A 21,507-nucleotide genomic window follows, 5' to 3' on the forward strand; every position below is an offset into this window, starting at 1 on the left:
TCCCCTGCTAGTCACCACCTGTTCTATCCTAAGAGGTAACCACTGTCCTGAACACTATGGCTCAATATCGACTATGTTTCCACACTATCTTAATGAAATTACAAAATGTGAATACTTCTTGAGTGGAGTTTCTCTTGTCAAACATTACTTATGAGATTTATTCATGCTGTTGCATGTAACAGTAATTTATTTTTCACTACTGTGTAGTATTCCACTATATAAATATGTCACAATTTATTCATTCCACTTCTACTAGTTACTAGGTATTTGGCCAGTTCACAGTTTTGGAAAGCTACAAATAATGATGCCATAAACATTTTTGCTTGTCTCTTGGTACATACATACATGAATTTCTCTAATAGATAACAACCAAACTGTTGGAACTAAATGAAAGAAAAAGAAGAAGACAGTTAAAGGTTTTCTTTTGCATTAAAAAAAAAATCCTTCTCTAACACTCTTTTTTTCCCTTCCTCAGAAACCACGCAAGTAAGAACAGAGAGGAGTGAAATATTAAAGGCATTTAAAGCAAAGACTCAAACAAAAATTAAGGGATTCTCGCCTTGCAAGAAGTATTAAATTTTTTTTTTTGAGATGGAATTTCACTCTTGTTGCCCAGGCTGGAGTACAATGGCACGATCTCGGCTCACTGCAACCTCCGCCTTCCGAGTTCAAGCAATTGACCTGCTTCAGTCTTCCCGAGTAGCTGGGATTACAGATGCATGTCACCACACCTGGCTAATTTTGTATTTTTTAGTAGAGATGGGTTTTCTCCATGTTGGTCAGACTGGTCTCAAACTCCTGACCTCAGGCAATCCGCCCGCCTCGGCCTTCAAAAGTGCTGGGATTACAGATGTGGACCACTGCACCTGGTCAATTTTTGTATTTTTAGTAAAGAAAGGGTTTCACCATGCTGGCCAGGCTGGTCTCGAACTTCTGACCTCAAGTGATCCACTCACCATGGCCTCCCAAAGTGCTGGGATTACAGGCAGGAGCCACTGTGCCCAGCCCAAGAAATTCTTTACAAAGAAGGAAAACAGTATTAGTCAGAAACTCAGACCTACATAAAGAAAGGAAGCGCATTAGAAAAGAAATCAAAGAAGGTAAATGAAATCTTTAATTTTTCTTATTCTTTTTTTTTTTTGAGAAAGAATCTACTGTCGCCCAGGATGGAGTGCAGTGGCACAATCATAGCTCACTGCAACCTCAGCCTCTGGGAGTCAAGCGATCCTCCTACCTCAGACTCTTGAGTAGCTGGGACTACAAGTACATGCCACCACGCCCAGCTAATTTTTAAATTTTTTTGTAGATACAGGGTCTCACTATGTTAATCAGGCTTGTCTTGAACTCCTGGGCTCAAGTGATCTTCTCACCTTGGCCTCCCAAAGTTCTGGGATTACAGGCACAAGCCACTGTACTCAGTTTAATTTTTCTTATCCTAATTGAACTATCAGATAACAGCTTGCTCAAAATAATAATGGGAACAAAGTATTTGGTGATTATAGCTTATGAACATTAAAGCTTCTAAACTTATGAATGACAGGAATTTATAAGGGACACGAGCGAGGAATTCGTATAAGCTATTTGCACTACCTGTGAAGTGGTATAGTGTTACCTGAAAGAGGACTTGGAGTAGCTGTAAATTCATACTGCAAACTCAAAGGTAACCACTAAAAAGAAAACTGAAAGCAAGTTATGTTAAGAGCACCGTGTTAAGTTAAATAAGATAGACAAAAAAGGACAAATATTACACGATTCTTATGTGAGGTACACAGAAAGAAGAATAGAGGTTACCAGGGCATCAGGGGAGGACAGAATAGAAAGTTAGTATACACAGTTTCTATTTGAGATGATGGAAAATGTTCTGCTGATGGATGTACAACATTGTAAATGTACTTAATGCCACTGAACTGTGCACTTAAAAATTATTAAATGAGGGATCACACTTGTAATTGCAGCACATTGGGAGGTCCATGCAGGAGGACTGCTTGAGCCCAAGAGTTCGAGACCAGCCTGGGCAGCACAGTGAGATCCTATCTCTCTAAAAAATACAAAAATTAGCCAGGCAAAGACCACCATACCTGTAGCCCTATCTGCTCAGGATACTGGGGTGGGAGAATTGCTTGAGTCTAGGAGTTCAAGGTTACAGTGAGCTATGATTGCACCACTACATTCCAGCCTGGGTAGGGTCTTATTTTTATAAGACCCTGTCTATAAAAATAAATGATTGTTTTTTAAAAATTGTTAAAATGGCAAATTTTATGTATATTTTACAATAATTTTTTTCAATTTAATGGCTGCCAAAAGGTTTTCAATATGCATCTTTAATTGCAGTCTACTTACAAAGACATTTTACCACATCACATGTTGTGTAAAGATCTTAGAACTAGATACTCCCAATCCTCTATCCCATCATTTGTTATTATAGTTACACATGCTATAAACACACAGCAAATTTCTACTAGTTTTGCTTCAAAGTTATCTTTTAGAGATAGTGAAATTTAAAATAATGAACTTTGTATCTACCTACATTTATACCACTCCCATAATTCTTTGTGTAGATTCAAGTTTCTGTCTTATATCAAATTCCTTCTGTCTTAAGAAGTTTCTTTACTGTTTTTTGTAGTGCAGGTCTCCTGGTAATGAATTCCCTTACTTTCTGTTTTCCTTTAAAAAGTCTTTATTTCTCCTTCACTTTTGGATGAAATTTTTGCTAGATATAGAATTCCGGGTTAAGTTGTCTTTCAACATCTTAAAAATCTTACTCCACGATCTAGGTTGCATAGTATCTGAAAAGAATTTTCCTCTTTCTCATTGGTTCTCAGTAGTCTGAATATGATGTATCTGGGTGGGTTTTATTTGTTTAGCAATTATTCTGTTTGCATTCTCCGAGTTTCTTGGATCTATGGTATAGCATCTTTCTTTCTTTTGAAAATTGTCTGTCTTATCAAATGTCTTTTCCTCACTCTCCTTTTTCCTTCTGAGATTCCAATTATAAACATATTATACTTTTTGATATTATCTCACACTGTTGGTTGCTCTGGTCTTTTTTAAATTCCCACTCTTTTTTCTCTTTGTGTTTCAATATGGGCAATTTCTATTGATCTGTCTTCAAGTTCACGGATCCTTTCCTCAGCTGTGTCAAATCTACTGGTGAGCCTGCCAAAGGTATTCAACTTTGTTATCGCATTTTTCATTTTTATTACTTGTATTTCATTTTTTCTAATAGCTTTCATCTCTGCTGTAATTCCTTTTCTGTTCATGCATGTTCTCCACCTATTCCGCTAGAGCTTTTAACATATTAATCACCGTTGTTTAAAATTCTGACATCTGGGTTATATGAGTCTGGTTCTGTTGATTGCATTGTCTTTTGACAGTTTGCTGTTTGTCTCTTGCTTCTTTATGTGCCCCATAATATTTGGTTGGAAGCCAGACATGATGTTTAGAATAGTCAAGACTGAGGCAAATAGTATTTATGCCTAGAAATGGGCATGTTTCTTCTTTTCTTAGACCTTTAGTTTGAGAGAGAAAGTTAGGTCAATCTAGTCAGGCATGAAGCTGGATTTGGATTTTATTGTTGCTACAGTACATTCACAAGTGCACCACAGGCTTCAAATTCCTCTAGTATCATCTAGTATTTAGGGTATAGGCTCATTTGCCAGAGGGTTTTTCTTTTATCTAAATGTCTGCTGTTCCACCCTCAGATTCAGGTCTTTTTTTTTTTGGTGACTGCACCTCAGAGACCATCTTTCTCCATGCTCTTGCCTCTCCCATAAAACAGACTGCCATTTTCCAACACTCTAACTTGGTGGTAGGGGACAAGTAGCGGGCAGCGCTCTCTGAGATTCAGACACAGTCTTGGAGGCTCTGTGTCCCTGGGTCTAGAGGGTGGGAACTTCTGTGATTGAACCTGTCCCTCAACTGTAGAGAACCCGTAATGCTCCAATATGTTATTCCTATCCTTCTTCCAGGGACAGAGGGTTTATTTTCCCTTCTATTCTATTTCCCAGGGTAAAATGGGTCTGTACCTTTGTCACAGGATTAATAAGAGTTTGTAATCCTTCCCTAACAGTTTAAAGCTTTTGTCCTAGAGCATCTAGGTAACGCTTAGTGCCTTTCCCACAGTGGGTGCCATTCCTTCCACCAGAATGTACATGAGCAAGGCTTTTTCACTCTTTGAGATCCTTTCTCCCTGGATATCTGATTAACCTCTAATTCCTCCTTCCTATGTTCCAAATTGGATCCTGTAAAATTCTGGCCATTGGGCTGCACATCCATCTCCTTTGATTTGGAGATCTGAGTTCTACCAGTTTTGCCTATGATCTGCTAGCTCCAAGCATCCCATCTCAGAATCTTCCCACACCCATACTTGATTTTCACTATATTTGGCAGCCCTTCACCATACATTAATTATGATTCGGATTTACAAATATTTCCTACATTTGCCAATAAAGAAGTATGCATTTGTTTTTCACTCTCCTGGTTGTTTTGCCATTCAAAGAGGAAGAGATGAAATCTGTTTCTTTAACATGACATTTTTAGAACCAGAATCTTTCTAAGAAAATTTGTTCTCCATTTGATTAGTACAAATAAATAAGCTTGGGTAAGTACATAACAGAGTAACATCAAAAACAAGAATTCAAAGGTATTATATAATCACTAAACAGATTTTCCATGTTATTAAAGAATACTGAAAACAATTACAAAAGATTAAACAGTGCAATATGAAATAAAATCCTTATCTGAAATATATAATTCTCACCACTTTAAGAGAGATATAAATGAACTAAGAATGATCAAAAAGGGCAGCTAACATGACTGAGTTTTCACATGAGGACAAACTAAAAATAGTGGAACTTGCTGGGCCTGGTGGCTCATGCCTGTAATGCAGCACTTTGGGAGGCCAAGGCAGGTAGATCACCTGAGGTCAGGAGTTTGAGACTAGCCTGACCAACGTGGTAAAACCCCATCTCTGCTAAACACAAAAAATTATGTGGGTGTGGTGATATACTCTTGTAATTCCAGCTATTTGGGAGGCTGAGGCAAGAGAATCACTTGAACTTGGGAGACGGAGGTTGCAGTGAGCCAAGATTGCGCCATTGCACTCCAGCCTGGGTAATAAGAGCGAAATTCCCTCTCAAAAAATAAAAATAAAAATAGTGGGACTCTTTGGCATATAAAGACAACAGCTAAAAGAATATGGTCAAATCTCACAAGTCACAAACAACAGTGAGTGGCTTAAACAACTGACATTTATGTAAAGATGTAACATCAGTGTCTTTACAAATCCTAGACAAAAAAACTATGCCCTATTGAACACTGCTAAGGGCTGAACTGTTCACCCCAAAATTTGTATGTTCAAACCCTAACCTCCAGTCTGACTCTGTTTGGAGACAGGCCCTTTATGAAGGTTGTCTTAGTCCCTTTGGGTTGCTACACCAAAATATCTTAGACTGGACAATGCATAAACAATAGAACTTTACTGTTCACAATTCTGGAGGCTGGAAAGTCCAAGATCAAGGCCCCAGTAGATTCAGGATCTGGTGAGGGCTCACTTTCTGCTTCAAAGATGGTGCCTTCTTGCTGTCTTTACACGGTGGAAGGAGCAAACAAACTCTCTCAGGCCTCTTTTATAAAGGCGTTAATCCCATTCAGGAGAAAGAACCTTTATGGCCTAATCACCTCCCCAAAACCCCACCTCTTCATACCACCACAATGGGGATTAGGTTTCAACATATAAATTTTGGGAGGACGCAAACATTTAGAGGGCGTAAGGATGGAGCCCTGATCTAACAGAATTAGTGTCCTTTAAGAAGAGACACCAGAGAGCTCTCTCTGTTTCTACCATGTGAGGACACAGCAAGGTGGCAATTATCTGCAAGCCAGAAAGACAGCCCTCACCAGAAAGCAGCTACACACTCTAATCCTGGGCTTTCAGTCTCCAGAACTATGAGAAGATAAATGGCAGTTGTTTAAGCCACCTAATCTATAATATTTTGTTATGGCAGCCCAAGCAGGCTATGACAAATATGAAATAAGTAGTTTTGGAATCAATTATTCTGTGTGTTTTAAGAGGGAGTTAGGGTAAAAACTAGGTCTATGACGGGCACAGTGGCTCACACCTGTAATCCCAGCACTTTGGGAGGCCAAGGTGGACGGATTGCTTGAGCCCAGAAGTTTGAGACCAGCTTGGGCAACATGGTGAAACACCGTATCTACTAAAAATTAGCTAGGTGTGGTAGTGTACACCTGTAGCCCCAGCTACTTAAGAGGCTGAGGTGGGAGGATCACCTGAGCCCAGGGGGTTGAGGCTGCAGTGAGCTGTGATGGGCAACAGAGTGAGAACCTGACCTGCCCTGCCAAAAAAAACCTAGGTCTAGATATAAATTATGAACAAAATTTGGGGTACTTTCTTACATTCTAAAGTCATTACACAGGGCAAATATGTTGTCATTGACAAAGCATTAAACTGGGTTGTTAGGGAATAAAACTGGCCTGAATAGGCCACTAATATGACATGTAAGTATGTATGTCATACTTACGATCTGCTGAGTAAGAGTGACAGCAAATAATGCTATTGAAATTACTTTCAATGAATGCAACAAAATAAATGCAATAAAGTGCAATAAATAATTTTCTTCAATTTATGACAAGGTTTTTTGACAAAAATAAAGGAATATTCATGAACAGTCAAAAAGATAAATCATGCGTTGAGTGGCAGAAAATATACAAAACTAAAATGATTTTAGAATATGGCAAGGGTTCTTTCTTACTAAGGGTGGCAAGAGGAAAGAAAAAGCTCTTAAATTCTTTCAAGTACCACAAATTAAAGTAGCTTTAAATTCTCTAATGATGATACAGAGATTTGAAATAAAGGAATATAACACCAGTAAGGCAAATATAGTTATTGCTTACATGTTTAAAAGACCCATAGGGAACTGCTGTGGACCCTGTTTCTTCTAGATAATCTTCCCAGCTTAATTCTACCTCTTCCATACCAGAGCCAGCATCTAGAATGAAAAATGAAACAAAAACAGATGAGTTCCAAATAAGAAAAGTCAAGGTATAAAAACATAAACTTAATAAACCTAACTTTGCAGAATTTCCTTCACAACTGATTTTGCACAAAACAATTAAGTAGGGTTTTTGTGCCCTTAGTGCACTGATTGTCAATGAACCTTCACACAACAGTAGTTTGGCATGCTGTCTCTTGCTGAAAAGGCACCCAAATCCAGAGTTCACCCAAATGGATCATATAAAGCTGGTGGGAATATAAATCACTACTATTATGTTGGACTGAAATTTAGTATTCTAATGTCAAACATTGAAGATACTTAATAGGCATTTCAAACTTAAATTTTCAGCTTGATTCTTTCTTAGTACTCTCTGAGTGAAAGACGCTCCTAGTGTATTTTCCCTCAATCAAAAACAAAGTGTCGTTATCCTTGCTTCCCTCCCTTTTTCTCTATACCTTACATCCAATCTGTAAAATAATTCTGCAGATACCATCTTTAAAACATATCCTAGTGTTAAGAGAAAAATTTATAGCACTATATTTCCAACATCAAAAAACTAGAAAGATTGCCTAACATCGCAGCTAAACGAACTAGAGAACCAAGAGCAAACAAACCTCAAAGCTAGCAGAAGATAAGAAATAACCAAGATCAGAGAGGAACTGAAGGAGACAGAGACACAAAAAACCCTTCAAAAAAATCCAACAAATACAAGAGCTGTTTTTTTAAAAGAATTAATGAAATACCTGTAATCCCAGCACTTTGGGAGGCCGATGTGGTCAGATCACTTGAGGTCAGGAGTTCGACACCAGCCTGGCCAACATGGTGAAACCTTGTCTCTACTGAAAATATAGAAATTAGCCAGACACGGTGGCACATGCCTGTAATCCCAGCTTCCCAGAAGGCTGAGGCAGGAGACTCTCTTGAACCCAGGAGGTGGAGGTTGCAGTGAGCCAATATCATGCCACTGCACTCCAGCCTGAGTGACGAAGTGAGACTCTGTCTTAAAATAAATAAATAAATAATAAAATAGAGAGACCACTAACTAGACTAATAAAGAAGAAAGAAGAGAAGAATCAAATAGACACAATAAAAAAATGATAAAGGCATATCACCACTGACCCCACAGAAATACAAACAACCATCAGAGAATACTATAAATAACCTTCATGCAAATAAACTAGAAAATTTAGAAGAAATGGATAGATTCCTGGATACATACACCCTCCCAAGACTGAACCAGGAAGAAGTTGAATCACTGAACAGACCAATAATGAGTCCTGAAATTGAGGCAGTAATAAATAGCCTACCAACCAAAAAAAGCCCAGGACCAGATGGATTCACAGCTGATTTCTACCAGAGGTACAAAGAAGAGCTGGTACCATTTCTTCTGAAACTACTGCAAAAAGCTGAAAACAAGGGACTCCTTCCTAACTCATTTTGTGAAGCCAGCATCATCCTGATACCAAAACCTGTCAGAGAAACAACAAAAAAAGAAAACTTCAGGCCAATATCCCTAATCAACATCGATGCAAAAATCCTCAATAAAATACTGGAAAACATAATCCAGCAGCACATCAGAAAGCTCATCCACCACAATTAAGTAGGCTTCATCTCTGAAATGCAAGGCTGGTTCAACATACCCAAATCAATATACATAATTCATCACATAAACAGAACTAAAGACAAAAACCACATGATTATCTCAATAACACAGAAAAGCCTTATAAAATTCAACATCCCTTCATGTTTAAAACTCTCAATAAACTAGGTATTGATGGAACATACCCCAAAATAATAAGAGCCATTTATGACAAACCCACAGCCAATATCGTACTGAATAGACAAAAGCTGGAGGCATTTCCCTTGAAAACTGGCACAAGACAAGGATGCCCTCTCTCACCATTCCTATTCAGTGTAGTACTGGAAGTTCTGGCCAGGACAATCAGGCAAGAGAAAGTGACAAAGCGTATTCAAATAAGAAGAGAGGAAGTCAAACTGTCTCTGTTTGCAGATGATATGATCCTATATCTAGAAAATCCCATCATTTCAGCCCAAAACCTTCTTAAGCTGAGAAGCAACTTCCACAAAATCTCACGATACAAAATCAATATGTGAAAATCACAAGCATTCCTATACACCAACAACAGACAAGCAGAAAGCCAAATCATGAATCAACTCCCATTCACAACTGCTACAGAGAATAAAATACCTAAGAATACAGTTAATAAGGAAAGTGAAGGACCTCTTTAAGGAGAACTACAAACCACTGCTCAAGGAAATCAGAGAGGACACAAACGGAAAAACATTCCATGCTCACGAACAGGAAGAATCAATATCATGAAAATGGTCATGCTGCCCAAAGTAATTTATAGATTCAATGCTATTCCCATTAAACTACCACTGACATTCTTCACAGAATTAGAAAAAAAACTTTTAAATTTCATACGAAACCAAAAAAGGGCCTGTATAGCCAAGACAATCAAAGAACAAAGGTGGAAGCATAACCCTACCTGATTTATACTACCAGTCTACAGTAATCCAAACAGCCTGGTACTGGTATGAAAACAGACACCTAGACCAATGGAACAGAACAGAGAACTCAGAACTGCATACCTACAACCATCCAATCTTTGACAAACCTGACAAAAACAAGCACTAAGTAAAGGATTCCCTACTTAATAAATGGTGCTAGAAGAACTGACTAGCCCTATGCAGAAAACTGCAACTGGACTCCTTCCTTACACCTTATACAAAAATTAACTCACGATGCATTACAGACTTAAATGCAAAACCCAAAACTATCAAAATCCTAGAAGAAAATCTAGGCAATGCCATTCAGGGCATAGGCACAGACAAAGATTTCATGACGAAAACAACAAAAGCAAAAAAAAAATCGACAAATGGGATCTAATTAAACTAAAGAGCTTCTGCATAGCAAAAGTAACTATCATCAGAGCAAACAAACAACCAATGGGAAAACATTTTTGTAATCTATACATCTGACAAAGGTTTAATATCCAGAATCTACAAGGAACTTAAACAAATTTACAAGAAAAACCCAAACAACCTCATTAAAAAGTGGGCAAAGGACATGAACACTTTACAAAAGAAGACATTTATGCAGCCAACAAACATAAAAAAGCTCAACATCACTGATCGTTAAAGAAATGCAAATCAAAACCACAATGAGATACCACCTCATGCCAGTCAGAATGGTGATTATTAAAAACTCAAGAAACAGGTTGGGCATGGTCTACTGCAGAAAATTGTAGAGCAAAATATCTTTAATTATCATATTATCTATCTATCTATCTCTGTCTGTCCGTGTATATACCCAAGAAGAATTAAAAACATTTATGTATTTGTACATAAATGTTCACAGGAGCAATATTCACAATAATCAAAAGGCGGAAGCAACCCAAGTGTCCGTCATCAGATGAATGGATAACAAAATGAATGTGGTATATACATACAATGGAATATTATTTAGCCTTCTTAAAAAAGGAAATTCTGGCCGGGTGCAGTGGTTCATGCCTATAATCCCAATACTTTGAAAAGCCAAGATGGGAGGACAGCTTAAGCCCAGGAGTTTGAGACCAGCCTGAGAAAGAGAGGGAAATCTCATGTCTACAAAAATATTTTTAAAAATTAGCTGAGTATGGTGATGAGTGCCCATAGTCCCAGCTGCTTGAGAGGCTGAGGTGGGAAGATCACTTGGGAGATTGGGGCCACAGTGAGCAGTAATCACATCACTGCACTCCAGCCTGGTCAACAGAGTGAGACCACATCCCCCCCAAAATAAAGTTCTGACACATAGTACAACATTGATAAACACTGAATACATTACGCTAAGAGAAATAAGGTAGTCACAAAAGGACAAATACTATAAGATTTCACTTAAATGAAATACCTAGAGTAGTCGAATTCATAGAAACAGAAAAGTAAATGGTGGGTGCCAGGGGCTAAGGAAACTGGGTAATGGGGAGTTATTGCTGAATGGGTATACAGTTCCCATTTGTAAATTTAAGGAGAGGGATGGCAGTGATGATTGCACAACAATGTGAATGTACTTAATGCCAATAAACTACACAATTAAAGATTGTTAAAATGGCCTGCAGTCCCTGCTACTCAGGAGGCTGAACCAGGAGAACTGCTTGACCCCAGGAGTTCAAGACTGTAGTGCACTATGATTGTGCCTGTGAATAGCCATGGCACTCCAGCCTGGGCAATGAAAAGAGGTGAAAATGGTAAATTTTACATTGTGGACATTTTACCACAATAAAAAAGTAAAAACAAATATTGAATATTAACATTTATTAAGTATTTATGCTAGATACATGGCTGTTTTGTTATAGTCTTTTCCATAGTTTTAGTGTATTTGAAATGTTTTCATTAGAAATACAAGCCAATAAAGACTGCTTTGAGAACATCTTGAAAGCATAGGCCAGTAGAAAGTCAATTTGCATTACTAAAACATAACAAGGCTGGGCATTCGTGGTCCTTAGCAAGGACTCTAGGCCCTTAAATAGCATGTTAATTTAAAAATAAAAAATAAATAACAATTAAAATGATGAATCACTCAACTAAAATCTCTCACACAAAGCTGAGAAGAAACAAGACTAATGATGCAATGAGATAATAAGCAAGATATATAAGAGTTTATAAAAAAGAAATGAATAATCCTTAAATATATGAAAAATGTGCAAATTTTAAGAGAAATACAAATTAAAATGACAGAGATATCAGATTGAAAAGAATTCCAAAGTGTGACAATATACTCTATGGTGAGGCTATAGTTAAACAGGTAAAGCATAGTGACACAACCTCTTGGAAGAAAACTTGGCAATATCTAACAAAATTACGTATGTATTTACCTTTTGATCCAGCAATCCCACTTCTAGGAATCTATCCCAAAGATATGCTGGCAAAAATACAAAAAGACATATGTACAAAGCCATTCATTGCAGCACTATTTGTAATACCAAGACTGGAAATAACCCTAATGTCCATCAATAAGGAAATGGTTGAATAAATATGGTATATATATTCAGTACTGGTTGCTATAAAAAGCAATGAGAACAATCTCTATATACTGATGTGGAATAATCTCCAAAATATACTGTTAAGAGAAACCACACTACAAAACATTATTATTTTTTTTTAATCCCCACTTTTTGTATAAGATGGGAAAGAGGCCAGGCACACTGACTCACACCTATAATCCTAGCACTTTGGGAGGCCAAGGTGGGTGGATCAAATGAGGCCAGGAGTTCGAGATCAGCCTGCCCAACATGGTGAAACCTCATCTCTACTAAAAATACAAAAATTAGCCTGGTGCCTGGTGGTGTGTGTCTGTAATTCCAGCTAATCAGGAGGCTGAGGCATGAGAATCACTTGAACCCGAAGGCAGAGGTTGCAGTGAGCCAAGATTGTGCCACTGCACTCCAGCCTGGATGACACAGCGAGACTCCTTTTTTAAAGGAAAAAAAAAAAAGGAGAGAGAAATATGAGTATATATGTGTATATACTCACACATATTTGTTTATATTTTTTAAATGAACAATAGGAGAATAAAAAGTAATAAAACTGGTTATGTATGTGAAAAAAGAGAAAAAATGAGTAATATCAGGTTGAAGTATGAGGCTTGTTATATAATTTTGACTCTATTTATTTACTTATTTATTTATTTTTGAGAGGGAGTTTCACTCTGTCACCCAGGCTGAAGTGCAATGGCGCAATCTCAGCTCACTGCAACCTGCACCTCCTGGGTACAAGTGATTCTCCATGCTCAGTCTCCCCAGTAGCTGGGATTACAGGTGCATACAACCACACATGGCTAATTTTTGTATTTTTAGTAGAGATGGGTTTTACCATGTTGGCCAGGTTGGTCTCAAACTCCTGGCCTCAGGTGGTGTGCCCACCTCACCCTCCCAAACTGCTGGGATTACAGGCATGAGCCACCACCTGGTGAGCCACCGCCCAGCCAATTTTGACTTTAGAAGGATGCAGACTCGTTATACAAATTAGAAACAATTAAATCAAAATAAAAAATTCTATAAATTGCAAATGAACTGAAACACATGAGCTAACTGTTGGTGGGAAAACCACAAGAAAATAGGATTCCTTTAAGTAATATTATTTATTTTTGTTTTTGAGATAGGCTCCTGCTCTCTGTTACCCCGGAGTGGAGTGGTGCAATCAAAGCTTTCTGAAGCCTCAATCACCCTGGCTCAAGCAATCTTTTCACCTCAGACTCCCAAGTGCCTGCGACTACAGGCACATGCCACTGTGACTGGTTAATTTTTTTTTTTTGGTAGAGACAGAGTCTCCCTATGTTGCCCAGACTGGTCTTCAACTCCTGGGCTCAAGTGATCCTCCTGCCTCTGCCTCCCAAAGTACTGGATTACAGGTGTGAGCCACCGGGCCCGGCCTAAGTCATAATAAAATACAATACTGTGACTGTAAACACCAGTGGAATATACTTAAAAGCAAAAACTATAAAGAAATCTTAAACTGCACACTGCGGTTGATATATGAAATGTTGGTATTATTATTTTAAAATAATTAGAGAACTTTTATAGAATAAAAACAAAGAAGTAAAAATATTACCATCATTAGCAAATAAGACATTTCTAAAAGGAAAGATACATAAGCATAAAATCAAAGAAGAAAAAACCTTGTAACCCTGTTTTTTTCTTTTTTTTTTTTGGTTTGTTATTGTTGTTGTTTTTGAGATGGAGTTTCACTATGCTGTCCCACCTGGCCTTGAACTCCTAGGCTCAAGCATCTCAGCTTCCCGAGTTGCTAGGACTACAGGTGCATGCCACTGTGCCCAGCTAAAACCCTGTAATTTTAAATTTCTATTGTAAATATCAATGTAAAACCATTATTTTCTTTACTCTTCAAAAGATATGTATTTCCATGGCAGGGCATGGTGGCTCACACCTGTAAATTCTAGCATTTTGGGAGGCTGAGGCAGGAAAATCACTTGAGGCCAGGAGTTTAAGACCAGCCTGGGCAACATAGCAAGACCCCATCGCTACAAAAATAAAAAACTGCTGGGCATTGTGGCATGTGCCTGTGGTCCCAGCCACTTGGGAGGCTGAGGTGGGAGGATCACTTAAACACAGGAGTCTGAGGCTGCAATGAGCTCTCATCGTGCCACTGCACTCCAGCCTGGGTGACAGCAAAATTTTGTCTCTAAAACATAAAAAATAAGTTTAAATATGTATTTTCTGACTATGTCTATAAGTAAGTCCTAGAATAAATGACAACCTAGTATCAAATTAGCACTCCAGCACCCAGATTGTGATCTCTAAATACCATACCTACTTTAAAGAAAAAAAAGCTCCTCAGAGAAACAGCAGATTGCAAGTTTGGGGCAGGTTATGTTCAGGAGGTACCTAGGAATCTTACTGGTCCAGAAGGCAAGGACTAACTGTATCAAAGATACATCACTTCAGAAGAGCACAGAAACCAGTCTGACAGAACTCTTGCTGCTCTAGAATTTGATCATCAAATGAATGATTACAGCAATGAATTCAAACTCATCAAATGTATATATATACATATATGTACTTGAATACATGAGTTAATAATATTTAAAACAAAAGAAAAATCAACTTCTGAAACGGGAGAATGATTACCTCAGTGAACCCACTCTCCCATAAAAGAACCAAAAGACAGGCTAACCAATGAAAATCAATCATTTCAAAGTTCTAAAATCAACCAAAGGCACAGAAGAAACAGAAAGCATCTATTCAAGATAAGCCACTAAACCTCAGTTAGAAGAGTGAAATTTAACACTTTAAGTTGGGGCCATTATCTTCCCTCTTCCTTCTCCAGCTCAAAAAGAAAATTTTAGAACCGAAAATAATCCAATTAAAAAAAAAACTCTATGGGTAAGTTCAACAGCAAAATGAAGCAGACAAGAAAGAATGAGTAAAATGGAAGACAAAACAACAGAAAATACGCAATCTAAACAACAGAGAGAAAACATTTTTAAAAAATGAAGAGGGTCTGAGGGACCTGTGCGACAATAAGAGAAGCTCTAATGTTAGTTTTATCAAAGTTCCAGAAAAAGAAGAAATGACAACTGAAAAAGTATTTGAAGAAACAATGGCTAAAAATTTTCTAAACCTGTCAAAAGATATTAAGTCTATAAACTCAAGAAGCTAAGTAAACCCCAACAAGATAAACCCCAGGAAATCCATAAAAAGATACATTAGGCTCAAACTTCTGAAAACTAAAAAGAAAAAAAAATCTTAAAATTAACAAAAGAGAAATCTCTCTTAAAGCAGCGAGTTGGTGGTGGGGAGTGTCCAATGACAGCAGACTTCTCATCAGAAACTATGGAGTCCAGAAAGAAGTAGTAAAATATTTTTTGAGAGCTGAGAGAAATGAACTTTCAACCCAGGATTCTATATCCAGCAAAAATATCCCTCAATAACAAATGGGGAAATCAACACATTCTCAGATGAAAGGAAACAAAGACAATCTGTTATTAGTAGACCTCCTCTAAAAAAAATGACTAAAGAAAATTCTCTAAATAGAAATGAAATGACAAAAGAAACTTGGAAAATCAGGAAAGAATAAATGACAACAGAAAGAGTAAAAATATTGAAAAATACAATTTTCCTTCTCTTAAATGTTCTGAATTATATGTTTGACAGTTTAAGCAAAAATGTTAAGCATGTCTGATGTGGTTCTCAAATATGTAGAGAAAATATTTAAAGCAATTATAAATAAAAAAAGGGTAAAGAGATGCAAAAGTACATAAGGTTTCTATACTTCACTCAAAGTAATAAAATGACGATTGTGATAAGTTATATATATATATATGTAATGTAATACCTAAAGTCATCACTAATAAGTGTTACAAAAGGATATACTCAAAAACACTACAAATCAAAATTCTAAAAAAAAAGTTCAAGTAACCCACAGCAAAGCACAGGGGAAGAAAAGAACACAGGAACCAGTCTGAAAGAACTCTCACTGCTCTAGAGAAACAAACAAACAAAAACAGAAAAAATAAAGCAAAAAAGGCAGACTTGAACCAAAACATATCAATAATTACATTAAGTATAAATAGTATACACATATCTTGTAAGGCCAGAATTTTTAAAAATGACTATATGCTGTTTCAAGAACCTTATTTCAAATATAATGATACAGGCATGTTGAAAAGAAAAGGATGAAAAAGATAAACCAAGTAAACGTTAATAAAAGAAAGCATGAACAGGTAAATCCATAGAGACAGAAAGTAGATTATGAATGCCAGAGTGTGGGGGGAACAGGAAACAACGGCTAATGGTATGTTGTTGGGGGTGATGGAATGTTCTGGAATTAGATAGCAGTGATGGTTAGACAACTTTGTGAACAGACTAACTCTCTGAATTATGTACTCTAAAAGGGTTGATTTTATGGTATGTGTATTGCATCTCAAAAAAAAATCATGCTTCAATAAAGCTTTTTGAAAAACAAACCAAAAAAACCAAAAAACTCACAATCCTTATTAATTAAAAATAAACCAATTAAGAATGAGCCAAAGACATGAAGAGATATTTCACTGAAGAGGATATAGAGATGCCAAATAGGAACATGTAAAGATGTTCAATATCACTGGTGGCCATTAGGGAGGTACAAATTAACACCATGATGAGCTGTCACTATCCACCTATCAGAATGGCTTAAACAAAAGTAATGACGACACCAGATAATAGTGAGGATGTGGAGAAACTAGATCTCTCATATACTGCTGGAGAGAATGTAAAATGGCACAGCCACTCTGGAGCATAATTCTGCAGTTTACTAAATATGATCTAGTGATTGTGCTGCTGGGTATGTACCCCAGAAAAATAAAGTATTATATACATAATTGTTGATAGCAATCACTTGTTTGTAACAGCCAAACTGGAAACAACCAAAATGTACTACAACAGATGAATGGTTAACCAAACCGTAGTACATTCATGAATACCACTCCACAATAAAAAGGAACAAACTGTCAACGTGTGCAGAGCTTGGATGGATCTCAATGGCATTATTTTGAAAGAAAAAAGCCCATCTCAAAAAGCCATGTACTGTGTTACTCTATTTATGTAACATTCTTTAAATGACAAAATTAGAGAGATGGAGAACAGATTTACAGTTGCCTGGGATTAGGGATAGTACAGAGATAGGTGTGGGAGCTCTTTGTGGTGATGGAATAGTTCTGTATCTTGACTGAGTGGATGGTTCCAGGAATCTACATATGTGATAAAATGACACAGAATTACACATTCTTTATATGATTATCAATTTCCTCAGTTTTATATCATATTATAGTAACTAATGAGAGAAACTAGGTGAAAGGAACATGAAATCTATAAGTTCTATCTTTGCAAACTCCTGTGAATGCTTAATTGTTTCAAAATAACTAGAAAGTAATCATCAAAATTTTAATGCTATTTTAAAAAAGGAGTCTGTTCATAACAGTTTCTTATTTTTTCAGCAAACATTATTAGTAACTCCCTAGTGCCAGGTTCTCTGACAGGTACAGAAGATGGCAATGAAAAACAACCCACAACTTCAAAGAACTTCCAGTTCAGTGGTAGAGAGGTAAGTCAAGACAATGTAACACAGGCAAGTAATATAATTGTGCATCCTAGAGAATAAATTCTGAGAATAAAACCAATACCTGCATCAAGCTGCTGCTCCCCGTTCATTTCCACAACATATAGGCTATATCCTCCCAACACAAAGGAAAGGCCTATGGTTCTGCTAAGATCTGAAGATTACTTGCAGGTTTCAATCTGTTCAATGCGTATCCAAGGGTCCAAATGAAAGTGCTGAAAAATGAAAAATAACACATAAACAGCCTGAAGCCCAAGTGTGTTTACTTGCTCATAAAACATGGCACTCCACTAGTTGAGAGATAAGACAAAAACACTGGCAGAATAGATGGGATTGGAGGAAAAAATTGACACCTTTCCTAATTTTGAAGAGTCTGTATGTGTATTTGTGGGCGCATGTACATCTGTGTATGTGTAGAAAGTACACGCTATCGAGATCTTGATAACAAATCTAAAACTCACAATAACCTAAGACATACATGAATCATTACCCTTTAAATTTACATTACCATACTTAGCACCATGATTCCTACCACAAAACTCCAATTCCTAACTGTTTCCTAAGGGGAGTGGGGAGTTGGCTTTCAATGCTGTCTTACCCAACAAATATGATTCAGGATACAATATGTTACTTCATCTAATTTTTCATTTCATTTATCTAGATTATGCAGAAGCATAAATATGAACCGTATTAACCTACAATTATAAAGATAATTCCTCCAAAATAAGCTTTGAACCTGTTTATTCTTTTTTGGAAAAAAACAGCTCTAGGGCTGGATGCAGTGGCTCACACCTGCAATCCCAGCACTCTGGAAGGCTGAGGTGGGAAGACTGCTTTGAGTCCAGGAGTTTAAGACCAGCCTGGGCAACATGGCAAAGCCTCATCTGTACTAAAAATACAAAAACTAGCTGGGCATGGTGGCACACGCCTGTAGTTTCAGCTACTTGGGAGGCTGAGGTGGGAGGATGGCTTGAGTCCAGGGGACGGAGGTTGCATTGAGCCAAGATCACACCACTGTACTCCAGCCTGGGTGACAGAGCCAGACACTGTCTCAAAAAAAGATTTAAAAAAAAAATACCAAGCTTGATTGAGATGTAATTCACATATGAAAATTTCCCATTTTAAGTGTACAAATAATTTCTAGTGAATGTACAAAGTGTAACCATCATCACAACTGAATTTGAGAATATTTCTACTATCCTGAAAAGAAGCCACATGCCCACTTGCAGTTCCTTCCCATTCCAACCCTAAGCTCAAGCAACCACTCATCTGATTTCTATCTCTACAGATTTTGCGTTTCCTGAACATTTCACATAAATGAAACCAATTGATATGTGGTCTTTCAGATTTGGCTTTCTTTCACTTATCATGTTTTTGAGGTTCATCCCTGTTGCAGTATGGATGAATCTATTTATTCTTGCTTTACATACATGTAAAATAATCTAAGATATTATCTTAATATGTGCCTAATACATTAGAAAGAATAAACGAAAGGGAGAAAAGAGCTGGTACAGGAAAGCATGGCATGAACTAACTGCAAGAGCGACAATACAGAAAACTACAGAATTGGAATGCGTACTTAACAGCACAGCTTCAAGGCTGATATCCTGCAGGATCAAGCAATTCTATACCTCTCAAAAGTTTTGAGTATATATTAGAGCCCCCAGTAAATGATTCTCATAAGCAACTTTAATCACAAAGAAAAAGCTTGGATTTTATTTTAATTAGTTAATTAATTAATTAATTTTTTTTTGAGATGAAGTCTTGCTCTTGTCCCCCAGGCTGGAGTGCAGGCACGATCTTGGCTCACTGCAACTTCCGCCTCCTGAGTTCAAATGATTCTCCTGCCTCAGCCTCCTGAGTAGCTAGGATTACAGGCACCTGCCACCACACCCAGCTAATTTTTGTATTTTTAGTAGAGACAGGATTTCATCATGTTGGCCAGGCTGGTCTTAAACTCCCAACTTCAGGTGATCTGCCTGCCTCGGCCTCCCACAGTGCTGGGATTACACATGTGAGCCACCACACCCAGTCAAAAACTTAGATTTTAACACATCCTTATATCACTTTTATATACCTGAAAAGGTATCAGCTACCTAAAGGACAATACCTTAAAATGGGTAGGGATGGCAAGGCATGTGGCTCATACCTGTAACCCTAGCACTTTGGAAAACCAAGGCAGGCAGATCACTTGAGCCCTGGAGTTCAAGACCAGCCTGGGCAACACAGCAAAACCTTGTCTCAAAAATATATATATATAAATTAGCCGGCTGTGGTAGTGCATGCCTGTAGTCCCAGCTACTTGGGTGGTTGAGGCAGGAGAATGCTTGAGCCCAGGAGGCTGAGGCTGCAGTGAGCCAAGATTATGCCACTGCACTCCAACCTGGGCAATGGGAGTGAAACCCTGTCTCAAAAAAAAAAGGTGGGGGGGGGTAAGGAAACCTAGGTTATAGTGCCCCCTCTACTGATAACTAGCTAAGCAATCATGATACATTACCATATTATGTCAATTTTTTATCTGTAAAATGAATAAAGATCTTTTTCAGATTTTAAATTTTCATTGCATAATGAGGATAGAAAAAGTTTTTAGTAACTATTAAAATTGTGGATATCCCACTTGAGATAAATGCCAGTTATCCCAAATCATATCACAGAATATAAGCACTGAAACCCACACTTTCAAGGATGGGAACAATCAAATTGAAATTTGAGAGTGCTATTAAAGGTTTCTAAATGTGCTCTATTCCCTCAATTTACGTTTCTACCCCAAGCCCAAAACATTCAAACTGTATCACTCCACCTATTAATGTATTCATTCCCCACATACTTATCAAACACCAGCTCCTTACCAACCACTATTCTCGGGGATGGGGTAAAGCAATCAAGAGAGACATGGTTCCTGCTTTCATGGAGCTTATTTCCAACTGGAGGGAGATAAATTCAGCCAATAATTAAAAAATCGTTTAAATTGCTATGAAGTAAAAGTACTGGGTGATAAGACAGAATATAAAAGCAGGTCTAACCTAACATGATAGGTCATTGACAAGGTCCCTGAGAAAATGATACAGCAGCTAGGCAAAACGGGGAGAAAGAGAGGACTATTCCAAGCACCAAGAACAGCATATACCAAGGCTCTACGGTGGGAAGGACCTGAAGGCTGTTGTGGCTGGAGCATGCGAACCAACAAAGTAAGTGGCAGACAAACGATCGAACAGGAAGAGAAGGGATAACAGCAGTTAATATTTACTGAGGACTGCCTATGTGCTGGGGCACTGTTTTAAGCAGGTTGTTGACAAGTTCAAGTTCCTATGGCTCTAATTTTGTGGATAATCTCCACATATAAAGTCTTCAACATGGTTTTGACAGAACAAGTCAGTCCTAAATAAATAATGGTTGGGTCACTAGGCTTTGAAGATGTTCATCTACTGTTTATGTTCATAAACTCTTGGAACATGTTTATTTTGTGCAGAGAGCCACAAAGTACAAAAATGATAATTAATGAAGCTTCAAAAGCCAAAAACCATGAAGTATGAGAGATGCAAGTCTCATGTAGCAGAAAGCTAAGGCTGTGACATTTTTTCAACCTTACATCATCATTTAGATTTTAGCCAATGAGCAGTCAGTTCATCATCTTAATAGGATCATAAGAAATAGACTGTGAAGTCTTCTGCTGTGGAGTATCTGTTAATACTCTCTCTTTATTGTTAGCCTATGTTGTCTTTTTACACAGTAAAGAAAAAAAATGGTAAAATATCCAGGAGCTTGTATACAAAATTTTAATTTTATTTTCCTTTATTTACTGTTCATATTAAATTATTTTACTGTCATCATTTATTTTATCACTTATTTTGGTATTATCACCCCTCCTGTGGTGAACAGA

The 21,507-nt window shown here is 37.4% G+C and overlaps 1 protein-coding gene across 4 annotated transcripts in view; it reads right to left on the reverse strand.

The window, feature by feature from the left end:
• SFMBT1 (Scm like with four mbt domains 1) overlaps window positions 1-21,507 on the reverse strand; it is a 143,231-nt gene that overhangs the window by 48,337 nt on the left and 73,387 nt on the right. For 2 of the 4 annotated variants that reach the window (XM_021671636.2, XM_021671637.2), the window contains 2 exons: window positions 17,692-17,842; window positions 6,913-7,007 (listed from right to left, as the gene is read on the reverse strand). In XM_021671636.2, coding sequence (XP_021527311.2) covers window positions 6,913-7,007; window positions 17,692-17,719 — 123 coding nt within the window. In that variant the 5' untranslated portion in view covers window positions 17,720-17,842. Of the gene's footprint in view, window positions 1-6,912; window positions 7,008-11,887; window positions 11,935-17,691; window positions 17,843-21,507 lie in introns of all 4 variants that reach the window. The other 2 variants (XM_064367203.1, XM_021671640.2) reach the window with 2 other exon arrangements.

Source organism: Aotus nancymaae, unplaced genomic scaffold (genome assembly GCF_030222135.1).
Source record: "Aotus nancymaae isolate 86718 unplaced genomic scaffold, 86718_ANA_hifiasm-v0.15.2.pri h1tg000067l, whole genome shotgun sequence".
Classification (NCBI taxonomy): domain Eukaryota; kingdom Metazoa; phylum Chordata; class Mammalia; order Primates; family Aotidae; genus Aotus; species Aotus nancymaae.